Source organism: Neophocaena asiaeorientalis, unplaced genomic scaffold (assembly GCF_003031525.2).
Source record: "Neophocaena asiaeorientalis asiaeorientalis breed wild unplaced genomic scaffold, Neophocaena_asiaeorientalis_V1.1 scaffold246, whole genome shotgun sequence".
NCBI lineage: Eukaryota > Metazoa > Chordata > Mammalia > Artiodactyla > Phocoenidae > Neophocaena > Neophocaena asiaeorientalis.
Window position 1 is genome coordinate 4,005,426 of NW_020174551.1, and position 13,697 is coordinate 4,019,122.

A 13,697-nucleotide genomic window follows, 5' to 3' on the forward strand; every position below is an offset into this window, starting at 1 on the left:
ATGCAATTTTAAAAAAAAAGCACTAAAAACACTGGGTTGGTCTAACTTTCTTTTTCTGAAGAATTAGAATCCAAGGTTTGAAAGGACAAATGTTTTGCCTGAAGTTGTAGAACCAGCTTTTGTCATTGCTAAAAAGGATTCTTGGTTAAGATTCTTTTCTACCAGTGCCATACTGCATCTCTGGTTCTGTTGGCCTGAAATAGAGACTATCTTAGTGAAATGGAGTATATTAGTCTGGAGAAATAGATTGGATAGGTGGCTGAGAGCCTCACTTTCTAAGATGTGGACTTTATTCCTTAGACAGTAGAGTCATTAAAGGGGTTTGATTGAAAAAGTATGACACGATCAGAAGGAAATGTATGTAATTGTGGTCTGTGGGATGGATTAAAGAGAGGAGACTGGAGTCAGGGATTCCAGTTAGGAGTTTATTGATGTGGGCTAGCCTAGTGCCTCTCAAGCTTCAGTGAGCAGATGAATGACCTGGGGATCTGATTCAGTTAGTCTAGGGTGAAGCCTGAGCTTTGCATTTCTAGCATACTCTAAGGTGATACAGATGCTGCTGGCGGAGGACCAAACTTTGAGTAGCAAATTTCTAGGTAAGAAGTGATAAATTATGGTAGTGAAGGTACAAATAGAAAGGAATGTGAAAAACAAGAGTTCAGCCAGGACATGGTGACTAACTGGGCTTGTGGAGGGAAAGGATGAGGTCAAAGATGACTGATTTGGGCTGTGATATACCTGGAGAATTATAGCTCTATTAACAGAAATAAAAGAAGTCGACTTAGAGAGAAGGCGGAAGAGTCCTGTTTTAGACATGATGAGCTTCTCATTGAGGTGGGAGAGCCAGAGGAAATGAGCAGTAGGCAACTGAAGAGGAGATTGGTTCTCAGGAGGAAGGTGTATGCTAGAGATGTAGATTTGAGGGTAACTGAGGCATGGAGTTTGTAGTTAAAGACGAGAAAGTGGATAATCAAAAGAGCAAACAGAAAGAGAAAAGAACTGATGGTAGAACTTTTGCTTTTGGGGGTGAGAAGAGGAACAGGACAGCAAGGGGCAGAGGGAAGCAGCTTTTACGAATACAGAAGATCCAGAAAAATGCATTTTTATGGAAGTCAAGGCAAGAGACAGTTTCAAGGAGGGCATGGTTGAGAGTGTCACAAAGTTGAAAGTCATATTTGATAGCAAGGACTTTCAGGCAGGTCTGAATTTGAGACCTGGCCCTGACTCTTTTTAGACATGTTTTTAATGTTTCCCTGAGCCTTATTTTTCTTAGATATAAATCAAGGACAAGCATATCTTCCTCACAGGGTTGTTTTGAGGATCACAAAAGGTCCTGGGTATTCAGTACATGTTCTTTTCCCTCCCTTCCTTCTGTCTCTGTCCCTTGCTGGTCACCATCTCTCTGTCTTCTGTCTCTCACCTGTCTTCATCTCCCTCTTTCCTTACTACTATCACATTGAAAAACACATTTTTAAGCACCTACTATGGCATCTTATCTTTTACCTGGAATTTAAGTTGGTCCTTTTTACTGTCTCTTCCATGAACATTTATGTTTATAACCGATCGGAGGGTTGAAATGTCGTTATGGGACTTTTGTGCTTTGGCAGCTGAGTGATGTGATGAACGGTAAAATGAATAATACAGTGTGTGTGTTTGAAGCACCAGGAAGAGAAAGAATTGGGATGAGAAAGACTCATAGAACCAGCGAACATTTGAAGTAGGAGCCTCAAGAAAATGTTAACATTCTTAAACGGCTTGGGGTCCATGATATGGGAACTGCATGGAGCCCATGCAGCCACAGCTGTGCAGTGGGAGGTAAACTCCCCAGGATCCCGCTTTGGTCAGACCATGGCACTCATCAACTTGATTCCAATGTGTCCAAGTCATTGTTAGGTCATTGCAGGTTCGAGCATCTCTGAAGTTCCTAGTTTCCAAGATGTGATGGAAAAAGTGGATTTATCCGCATGGCTCTGCATCTACTATTTTGCCCGTGTCCCAGGAATGCTGGGGCTGGCCTTGTCTTTTCAAAACTGCCAGAACATGTTCTCAGTTGGCATAGGTCTTTGTAAACACTAATGTTGGTGTTTGAATTCTCAGTTGCCAGTGGCACTGGAAAATAACAAAAGACACTTGGAATACTAGCATTCTTTTTTTTTTTTCCTTAAGCTTGTGTTTTGGTGGGAACCTAATAATGTCTTTCGTTTCTCTGCCTTGTAACCACAAGCAACATTTTAAAATTTAGGCCTAGAATGTATTTCTCCTTTTGTTCCCCCCTGCCCCCTTTTTTCTTCTCTATACTATTTATTCCTTATTCTCTTTTCATTTTTTTTTTGGTCTAATTTATTTTGGTATATTTTCCCTCTGAATCTCTACTGTATATTTCCCTTGTTTTCACTTTGAACTTAATACTTTAAAAATTCGTTTAAAAAGATAATGGTTCCTTTATTTCCTAATACCATCTAAGGATATGTTTCCCAGTCTGGTCTCCCTGTGTTCTGTTTTTAAAAGGGTTTTGTATCAGAGAGCCTGGAAAACTTAAGCAGTTGTAAATGTTAGAATATCATTTCCAGGTCAACTTTGATCTTATATGCCAAGTTCATCAGTGGGAAAAAAATTAAATCTTTCACATCTAAATCAATAACTAGTGTTCCAACGGAAAATTCAAAGTTTCACTTTAGATTTTTAAAGAAAGGTAATTCCTTCAGTGTCAAAGAAATGAGATGTCAGGAAAAGCCAGAATCCCTTTGTTTAGGACATGGTCTACTTACTTGACTTTCCTTGTCCTTTTTATCCCGTTTGAATGCAAAATCTTCAATTTTTTTCGTCTCTCAAGAGACCCTTTTACTATATTCTTTCAGATGACTGTTTTTGATTTAGAGGATAAATCAACACATAGTGGCTCAAATCTGCTTAGATAAGGTGTTCATTCCTTCCAGCTTTTCATGTTTCAACTTTTGCGGGGCCTGGCGTACATCCACCACCAACACGTTCTCCACAGGGACCTGAAACCTCAGAACTTACTCATCAGTCACCTGGGAGAACTCAAAGTGGCTGATTTTGGTAAGTCGCCTCCCGAGTCTCTTCCTGGGCTATGAACAATGATGCTTTTGTGTGCACATGTTTAAAGCATCAACTAGGGCTGGCTTTTGAAAAGTGGGAACCGGGGAACATGATGCTTTGTCAGGATTTCAAACAACCATATAGGAAGATTGAGGCAAGAAATAGGACGAGATTGGTAACTTCTTAGGGTTCCATCAAGCCTCAGTCTAATCAGACCCTAAAACTTGGTTACCCCTACTACCTCACTGCCATTTTTGATGTAAAGACTTTTGTAGAGTGAACGTACTTGGTAGGTTTACCTAAATCTAGGTGGATGTACAAATTCCATCAGACTAGATCAAAGTTATCCCAGGATGACAGGATAAAGAGGTTAAGCCCAGATTGTAGGATGGACTCCTTCTGGAATGGAGGCTCCAGGACGCCTGTTCCTGCTCACCTATGTATCTATATAGTGGGCCTGTATGGGTACCTGAGGCTTTTATTCTCATCAAAGTGATGCAGATTTCCCCTGAGTATCACTGTGTCTTTCCATTTTAGCACGTATCACAGTTTATAATTATACATATATACACACATACATACTTCTGTGATGATTTTGTCTCCTCCACTAGACTATAAGCATTATGAGGGCAGCCTGGATCCATTTTTGCTTGTCATTATATCCCTAGTGCCTGGCACCATAGCAGGTGCTCAATAAATTTTTGTTGAAAAACTGGTTCTGTATAAGCTGAGGAACCACTCTTCTCTGTTTGGCAGATGTCAAATGATGCTACTATAGCTGCAGTAAGCCTTTAACAGACATTCATTTATCAAATTCCCCACAACAGTGAACTCATCTATTCAGGGTTTTTTCTAGCTATAGATCATGTGATCCAGTGAGATAAATAGCTAACCGATGAAAGTACTCTGACTTTGTAGAGGAGCACTTGAGAATGATCCAGCTAAGGTCCTGCCAAATAAGTAATGTGGATCAACAGCCCTCACCCTGTATCTACTAAACTGGGAATTCCTGGACTGCAGAAATGGAGGGTGGCCCTAGTAGTAGTGAATCGATTTTCCATTGCTGTTACAGAAAGCCCAAATTACAGAGGTGTATACATGCTCGAAGCTTCACGTTCTCTCATGTAACAGTCTGACCTAAGCAGTCAGAGCTCTGTAGTGGCCCCATGGTGTATTGGTCCACTCTCCTTCTGTCATGAGGCCCCACCACCCCTAGGTATTGCCCCACGGCCTATTTCAAGATGGCAGCCACTACAGCCTGGAGGAAGGAGAAAAGAGACCAACACTTAACCCCTCCATGAAGTTCACACATCACTTCTATTCATATCAAATAGGCAAAAATTTAGTTGCCTTGCTACACTTAGCTGCCAGGAAGCCCACATCTAGCTGCAAAGTAGGCCAAATTTTGAGAAATTCATTTGATGAAGAGGTACGTAAGAATCAAGATAGTTGAGTAGCTCTATTAAAAGCACCAAAGTTTGTGTATTATTTTTTAAATGTTGTTTACTCTGCCAATTATACTCTCCTTGGCAGACTTTATCGCTGTGGCTCTCCAGAAGGTCTCAGGACAGTGAGTTCTGTGCTTTCCCCCTTCGGTCAGGTCTTGCTCGGGCCAAGTCCATTCCCAGCCAGACATACTCTTCAGAAGTTGTGACTCTCTGGTACCGCCCTCCTGATGCCTTGCTGGGAGCCACTGAATATTCCTCTGAACTGGACATATGGTAAGAACTAGTGCCAAGAAAATGTGAGTCATCCTACCCGTGAAGGTTGTTTTATTACCTGTATTACATTTTAGATAATCATTCTAATAATGACAATCATATTTGTATACAGAAATATAAAGTACTTTCAAATATATATCTCATTTGATTTTTACAATGCCCCTCCTTCTAGCTCTTCTCTTCAATCCTTTGTCTTCTCCCTTGTCCTCAGGGAAACATACATATACTCCCAAACCACAGATACACACACACACACACACACACACACACACACACACACACACACACACATGTCTGCACATGCCCAAACACCTTTCAGAGCCTGGTGAAAAAACCATAAATACCAAGACTCGGTAGACCTGATTTTCATGCCAATATTTCTAATCAGTTACTCTGCATTACGTTATCTTCAAAAAAGCCATGTATCCTCTTTGTGTCTGTGCTTCTTTGTTTTTAAAATAAGGGTAATAAACTCTCCCCATGAGGGGTTAAGGGGGACTGTAGTGCAAATGTAAGAATGAGATAGAGGCTATCAAGTAGAGCCACACTGTTGGAGAGGCTCTTGGATTAACTGGGTGCGGTGGTGAGAATGGGCTGTCAGCCACTCATCATCCTGGAGCAGTGGTGTTATGTAATCTGGCTCTGATCCCTGGAAATATCCCAGTCATTTGTGTGGTAAATTTGCAGTCACAGCCACCTCCTCAAAGGTAACAAAATGTATGGGCTTCCTTCAACTCCTTAGATGGTCTTATATAAATAGAAGGCCGTGTTTAAAAAAAAAACACTAAAAGGCTAAACTAAGCTTTTGAATTTCCCAAAGAATTGAGAAAAGTTGAAGAGAATTTCCGTCAGTATATCTGGAGCCATTGATTTCCTGATACCCAGTCGCACTTCTTGAAATATCACCTGCTAGTCAAACCCCCCTGAAACTGTCAGCTCTCACTGCTCTGCACTGTCACTTCAAAGGCCTTCAGCAGGCTCTGGCTTTCTCAGCTCTTAATGATCACTTCCTAGTTGTGCTTCACAGACAGTGAAACTTCTTCTCGTCACTTTTAAACTTTGTTTTATTATAGAACATTTAAAACATTCAAAATATATAAATATGTACATCAGTGATTCTTAACCAGGATCAATTTTGCTTCCCAGGGACCCTTGCAGTGTTTGGAGACATTTATTGTCACAGCTGGGTGGTGGTGGGGTGCTCCTGGCATCTAGTGGGTAGAGGCCAAGGATGCTACTAAATATCTTATAATGCACAGGACAGCCCCCTATGGCAAAGATGTAACCAGCCCAAAATGTCAATTGTGTCAAGATTGAGAAAACTGATGTAGATTAAAAGCATAGTAAAGTGAACTCCATGAGCCCACTACCCGATGTAACAACCAGAAACATCATCAGTACTGTCACATCCACTCGTGTCCCTTTCCCATCAGCCTGCCCCTCCACCAGAGGGGCTTCTACCCTGAATTTTTGTCCTTGTCGTCATCCCCTTACCCTTTTAAAAAATAATATTTCTACATTTTTGTATATTTTAAAAATATTATTTTATTTTACTTGCTTTTGAGTTTTTATAAAAATGATATTACATTGTTTTTAGTCTTCTGTGACTTGTTTTTTTTTAACTCAGTGTGTTTCTGAGATTCATCCATGTTGATCTATGTGGCTACACTTTATTTTCTGTTGATGAACATTTCAGTTATTTAGTTTGCCTTTTGTTTTATTTCTTTTTGCTATTTTGAATATACTTGGTACTTATATTTAAGGATATGTCTAGAGTACTTACTTAAGAGTAGATTTGCTGTGTCACAGCGTATATGAATGTTCAACTTCATGAAATAGTGTCAAATTGTTCTCCAAGTGGTGTAACAATTTATGCACCAGCAGTGTATCATAGTCCCTTATCCACATCCGCACTAACTTCATAAAATCAGATTTCTTAATTTTTGCTAAGTTAGTGGGTAGAATGGTAGCATGTTGTGATCAAATTTGCATTTCCCTAATTAGTAATGAGGCTGGATGTCTTTTCATGGATTATTTGCCATTTGTGTTTTTTCTCCTATGAAATACTTCTGTGTGTCTTTTGTTTATTTTCTTTTGGTCTCTATGTTTCTGTGTCTCTCCTTTTCTCTCCCTTCCTCCCTTTCTTTCTTTATTGATTTATAGGAGTTCTTATACTCTGGATACTAATCTTTTATCAGTTATGAGTGCTACAAGCAGGCTCCCCAGTTCATGGCTTATGTTTTCATATCTTTATGTTGTCTTTTTAAACAAAAGTTCTTAATTTTAATGCTGCTGACTTTATCAGTCTTTTCCTCTATGGTTAGCCCTTTTATTTCTTGTTTAAAACAATCCTTCCCTCCTTGAGGTCAAAATGATATCCAGTACATTCTTTTAAAAGTTGTAGGGCTTCCCTGGTGGCGCAGTGGTTGAGAGTCCGCCTGCCGATGTAGGGGACACGGGTTTGTGCCCCAGTCTGGGAAGATCCCGCATGCCGCAGAGCAGCTAGGCCCGTGAGCCATGGCTGCTGAGCCTGCGCGTCCGGAGCCTGTGCTTCACAACGGGAGAGGCCACAACAGTGAGAGGCCCGCGTACCGGAAAAAAAAAAAAAAAAAGTTGTAAAATTTTTCCTTTCGCTTTAAATCCTTAATACGTTGGAAATTGACTTTTTCTATGCTAACCCAGTGGTCTCACCCTAATTTCTTCAGCAATCTGTATGCCAAATCTCTCATATATCAGGTTTCTATAAATGCATAGGTCTGTTTTGAGCTCTCTACTCTGTTCTACTGGGGTCAATTTATCTGTCCCTGTACCAACATCCTACTGTATTAATTTCTATAGCATTATAATAATACTTGATATCTGCTAGGATAAGTCTCACCACTTACTTCATCTTCTTCCTCAGGAGTATCTTGCCTATTTTTCCTGTTTGATTCTCCATATAAATTTTACACTCAGTCTTTCAAGTTTCATGAAAAACCCTAGTGGTATTTTCATTGGAATTGCATTGAAATTATAGAACACTTTGAGGATAATTAACACCTTTGTAATATCCTCTTCCAATTATTAAACACGGTATAATTCTCCATCTGTTTAGCTCATTTTTAATGCCATTTAGTAAAGTTTTATAATTTCCTCTCTAAGCTCTTATATATCTAGAGCAAAGGTCCTTCCTTGTAAGTCTGTTTCTGTTGTTTATTGTTTCTTTTGTTTCTTCCATATGGTATCTTTTCTCCATGTGTGTTTTGTTGTTTTTGACAATGATATGCTCATTATCCTTGGAATTTTAATTGTGGGATTTTTTTTTTTTTGAGGGCTCAGATGAAGTGTGGTCTCTCAGAGAGGATTCACATTTGATTCTCCTAGGTACATTTTTAAAAAAAGAAATATATTATTGTATTTTACATAAGTGTTGATCTGCTACCCAGATATTGCTTTCTTAATGCCATTCCCTACTGAAAAGAACTAGGCCTTTTTGGAGAAGTAGCCAATACTGAGGCTGGGTCAGGGAAAGTATAAGATGAGCTGGGAACATCTTGTTAAGCCAGAACATTTTTTAACAAAGTGACCAAAAAATGATGGGAATATGTAAAAAAATGTGGGAAGCAGCTTGAAGAGACTCCCGCTGGCCAAAGCTGGTACCTTCTGAGCATCCTAACAGTGAGAGTAATGTAATGTATTAGACCACTGAATAACATAAGAATACATAAGTCCATACTGAAGGTAAACAGATGGATGGATGGATGGATGGATGGATGGATCAATAGATAGATAGGAAGGGAAGCTCCTTTATACAGTAGAATGCCAAATAATAACTGGAAAAGAAATGACAGAATTAGAAAATCACTATTTTGCAATATAGTAGTAATTGGTTCAAACAAGAAACATCATAGCTAAACTAGAGGAGAAGATTTGATGAGGAATAAAATATTTATTTACATAGTTTCAAAGTACCTCTCTACAAATTACTTGTTAATTACAAAAGAAAAAAATAGTAACTATAGTAGAGAGGCTTGGCAGACATCACCTTAATCAAGTGATTAGAGTTGATAATTGTTGATATTGTTGATAATGGCACTGACTGACATCGTGCGCCCCCTAATAGGACACACTGGAGAGACAGTATCATATACGTGGTTTTCCTGCAGAAAAAGAGCATAACCTGAGTCACATCATGAGGCAGCATCAGATCAACTCAGTCTAAGGAACATTCTACGATGTAACTAGACTGTACGCTTTAAAAGCGTTGTAGGGAAGGAAGAAGTTTCCTCTGTCCTCTGAGGTTCAATGGATGGGTCTGTGAAATAAACTGACAAAAGACAGATTAACAGGAGAAAAGCACACACATTTTATTTTATGTTAAAAGTTTTATGTGACACAGGGGAAGTGACTTCATGGAAAGAAGAGACAATCCCCAAAGAAACAGCTAGCCTTGGAGGCTTTTATACCATTCTTACAAAGGACAATACACTTGTAGAGAAGTAACAAGACAAAGGAAAGGGGTTTCTTTTATTATTATTATTTTATTTATTTGGCTGCGTCAGGTCTTAGTTGCAGCACACAGGATCTTCATTGCGGCGTGAGGGCTCTTCGTTGCGGTGCACGGGCTTCTCTCTAGTTGCAGCTCACGGACTCCAGATAGCATGGGTTCAGTAGTTGCAGTGTGTGGGCTCTCTAGTTGTGGCACGTGGGCTCTAGAGTGTGTGGGCTCAGTTACCCCCTGGCATGTGGGATCTTAATTTCCTGATCAGGGTACGAACCCATGTCCTCTGCATTGGAAGGCAGATTCTTAACCACTGGACCACCAGGGAAGTCCCGGAAAGGGGTTTCTGGACTCTTTAGGGGTGGTAATTGTGGAAGGTGAATATGTGTATGGAGCACCCTGGTGGTAGATAAGGGTTACTTAGCAAGGTTTGTTTACATAGATTCTTCTTGGTGCCATCTCTACATATGTTGATAAGGTTATTCTCCCCTCCTGGGATGGGAATGGGGGAATCTTCATAAGGGGATTTTATGCCCTCCTTTCAGGCAGCTAGGGAGAAGCAAAGAGCTCATCCGGTGTTTGCTTTTTCTCAGTTGCCTTCAGCTCATAACAGTTCTTATGGCAGGGTGGCATATCTTGGGGTGACATTTTCCGTTCCCCTACAGAGTCAAGGTTTTAAAAGCCAAAGAAAAGCTGAGGAAATGTTCCAGACTGAAAAGAGATATGCCAACTAAGCACAATGCATGGTCCTAGATTGGATGTTGGGGGAGATGGAGCTAAAGAACACTACTGGGACAATCAGTGGGATTTAAATATGGACTGTAGATTAGATAGTACTATTGGGATTGATGTTAAATTTCCTGATTTTGATAATTGCACTGTTGTTATGTAAGAGAATGCTTTTGTACTTAGAAAATACATGTGGAAGTATTTAAGGGTGAAGAGTCATTGTATCTGCAACTTACTCTCCACTGCTTCAGAAAAAATAAATGATAGATAGATAGAGAGATAGATAGATAATATGATAAAACCAAAGAGGCAAAATATTGGCAATTGGTGAATCTGTTTGAAGGATATAAAAGAGTTCTTTCAGGCTTCCCTGGTGGCGCAGTGGTTGAGAGTCCGCCTGCCGATGCAGGGGACACGGGTTTGTGCCCTGGTCCGGGAAGATCCCACATGCCGCGGAGCAGCTGGGCCCGTGAGCCATGGCCGCTGAGCCTGCACATCCGGAGCCTGTGCTCCGCAACGGGAGAGGCCACAGCAGTGAGAGGCCCGCGTACCGCAAAAAAAAAAAAAAAGAGTTCTTTCTACTGTTTTTTTCAAAATCAAAGGTTAGCAAAAAATTGAGAAAAATCTGGTGTTTCACCAAAGATAGTGAACTAGCAGCACTGGCTTTGTTAGAAGCACTGGCCCAGTACGTGATCAGTGTTTTCAATTATTTCCCATGTGTTCGAGAAGGGTGTGTATTCCTGAATTGTTGGGTATAGGTTTTTACATATGTTCAAAACTTCAAGGTTGTTAATTGTGTTATTCACATTGTCTTTATATAATTTTTGTCTGCTTAAGCTATCAGGGAAAGATGTATTGAAGTTGTTTGATATATTGTTGATTTGTCAACAATGAACAATTCTATTCATTTTTGCTTTATATACTTTGAAGCTATTTTCATTAAGTGCAAATAAATTTAAAACTGTTCATCATTCCTTCATGCACTTTAAATCTTACTTTTGGAATAATTTTCCTTTCTTTGGATATAAATCTTTTAGAACTTTCTTTAGTGTGGGCCTGTTGGTGGCAAACTCTGCTTTTGTTTCTTAAGGTAAACTCTCATTGTTGAAAGGTAGTCATGCTAAGGTTTTAATTGTAGATTGACAGTTATTTTCTCTCAGAACTTTGGAGATACCATTTCCCCAGCTTTGTCTTCCGTTGCTGCTCTTGTGAAGATTGCTCTTAGCCTAATTGTAGAGAAGTTTACTTTTGGCCTTCTTGTCTTTCCCTTTTTGCATGTGATCTCCCATTTTCTCTGGACGTTTTGAAGGATTTTTCCTTTGCCTTTGTTACTATGCAGTTTTCACTATAAGGTGTCTAGCGTGGACTTTTTTATTTACTCACCCTGCTTGTTGCATATTGTGCTTCTTCCAATGATGAATTCATGCTTTTCATCAGCCATTTTCTTTTTGAGTGTTGCCTCTATTCCATTCTCTCTTTCTGGAGCTCCAATGAAAGATTATTAGACTATGTCTTTCTATCATCCATGGTTCTTATCCTCTCTTTCATATTTTCAGTCTCCTTGACTTTCTGTGCTGCATTTGGATAATTTCTTCAGCTCATGTACTACTTCTTTAAATCTCTTTTAAACTATGTATCCCTTACTTTTTACTACATATACAAAAACATATGTTATTCCATTGATGAATAATGATGACACAGAATAAAAATACAGTTGTAAGTTAAAGTTATTGCCATTACTCCTATTGATTTCATTATTGTTGTTTGTCCAGTAAAACTCAAAAAGTAATGTAGAAATAGAATAATAGGCATTTTCCACAGTTTACTATATTTGTTCACTCTCTATGTAACTGTTAGATATTGGGTGTTTACCCTGGGATTCCTCTTCCCCATTTTTTTTTCTTTTCAGAGTGATAAGAGGGAAATGGGCAGGGAAAAGATTACAACAGAAGAAAAGGGGAAAAAATCCTATTTTGCTAGGCATGCAACCCTGTAGGGTACAAACTGAATGCCTTTGTAGGAGGCAGGTGACAGTGGGTGAGCATTAGAGCCTTTCTCTTAATGAAACTAATTATAACACGTAGTGCAAGAGCCTCTCATTCACAGTAAACCGTGGGGAACAGGAGAGTCCGTGGGAAGCCCAAAGCAAACAGTTAGATTATGGAAAATATACAAGTAAGACATATTGGCTATTCCCAGCACTTACAACCAGCATCCTCTAATCTCCCAACATCTTTTCTTCTCTTTCTGCCACTTTTTCAGACCTTAAAAGATTCCATTAGCAGCTTCAGTGAAGAGAAAAACTCAGTGTTTTAGGATGATTATACTGTTTTTGGTTTTGTTTTTACTTTTTTGTATTGTGTTAAAATATATATAACATAAAAATTACCATTTCAACTATTTTCAAATGTACATTTCAGTGGCATCAAGTACAGCCATCACCACTATCCATCTCCAGAACTTTTCATCATCCCAAAATGAATCCCTGTACCCATTAAACAATCACTCCCTGTCACTCCCTCCCCTCAGTCCCTAGCAACCACTATTCTACTTCCTGTCTCTATGAATTTGACCATGCTAGAACCTCACATAAGTGGAATCATACAATATTTATCCTTCCATGTCTGGCTTATTTCACTTAGCATAATGTTTTCTAGGTTCATCCATGTTGTAGTAAACTGGGATTTATTTTTTTTTTAACATCTTTATTGGAGTATAATTGCTTTACAATGGTGTGTTAGTTTCTGCTTTATAACAAAGTGAAGCAGCTATACATATACATATATCCCCAAATCTCCTCCCTCTTGCATCTCCCTCCCACCCTCCCCATTCCACCCCTCTAGGTGGTCACAAAGCACCAAGCTGATTTGTGCTATGCGGCTGCTTCCCACTAGCTATCTATTTTACATTTGGTAGTATATATATGTCCATGCCACTCTCTCACTTCATCTCAGTTTGCCCTTCCCCCTCCCCGTGTCCTCAAGTCCATTCTCTACGTCTGTGTCTTTATTCCTGTCCTGCCCCTAGGTTCTTCAGAACCATGTAAACTGGGTTTTAAAGAAGGATTTATTTTGGTAGACAAGTCCTCTATTCAAAACTAACTGCAGGCAGCTGCTGGATTTAGGACTATGGAAAGTTGTCACTGCCTGAGAGATTCTTTATGGTCAGATTTCTTGCTGCAAACTTCCAAATATAAAGAGTGGCCCAGGGAAAGCAAATGGAAATATCGTGTCACTGCCATATATCATGCTGTTCTGAATTAATGTCAATAGTGAAAAATGAAATACTGATTCACTTCTCCCAAAAATGTTCTTATGTACTCCTTGCACCTCCCCAAACCTAAAACTCCTGAGATGGTTTATTTCTCCAGAGATTGCCTAAGGAATTTGAGGAATCTTTTTCTTTCTTATGGAAGAATTTGTTCATGCTCAGAATAGAGAAAAGACTAGGAAGAGAGCCAGAAAAAGCAGAAAATATGTAAGCTGTCTCGTCTAACTTGACTGGAGAACCACAGTTGGAGCAATAAAATGACCCATTGCATCTCTCCCTTCTGGAAGGGTTCACTCTTTGATATCACCAGGTCTTTTTTTCTCCTGCATGTGAAGTTCCACTTCATCTACATGAGCTGCCCCAAGGGTATCTCCACAGAGCAGAAATCCTCTGAGAAGCCTAAAGATATGTAGGGTAAGAAGAGCCACAGGAATGAA

General features: G+C 39.5%; 1 protein-coding gene across 2 annotated transcripts in view; it reads left to right on the forward strand.

The window, feature by feature from the left end:
- The window catches only part of CDK15 (cyclin dependent kinase 15), an 88,209-nt gene that overhangs the window by 27,402 nt on the left and 47,110 nt on the right, over positions 1-13,697 (forward strand). For both annotated transcript variants that reach the window (XM_024757400.1, XM_024757401.1), the window contains exons 7-8: positions 2,937-3,060; positions 4,661-4,781. In XM_024757400.1, coding sequence (XP_024613168.1) covers positions 2,937-3,060; positions 4,661-4,781 — 245 coding nt within the window. The remainder of the gene's footprint in view (positions 1-2,936; positions 3,061-4,660; positions 4,782-13,697) is intronic.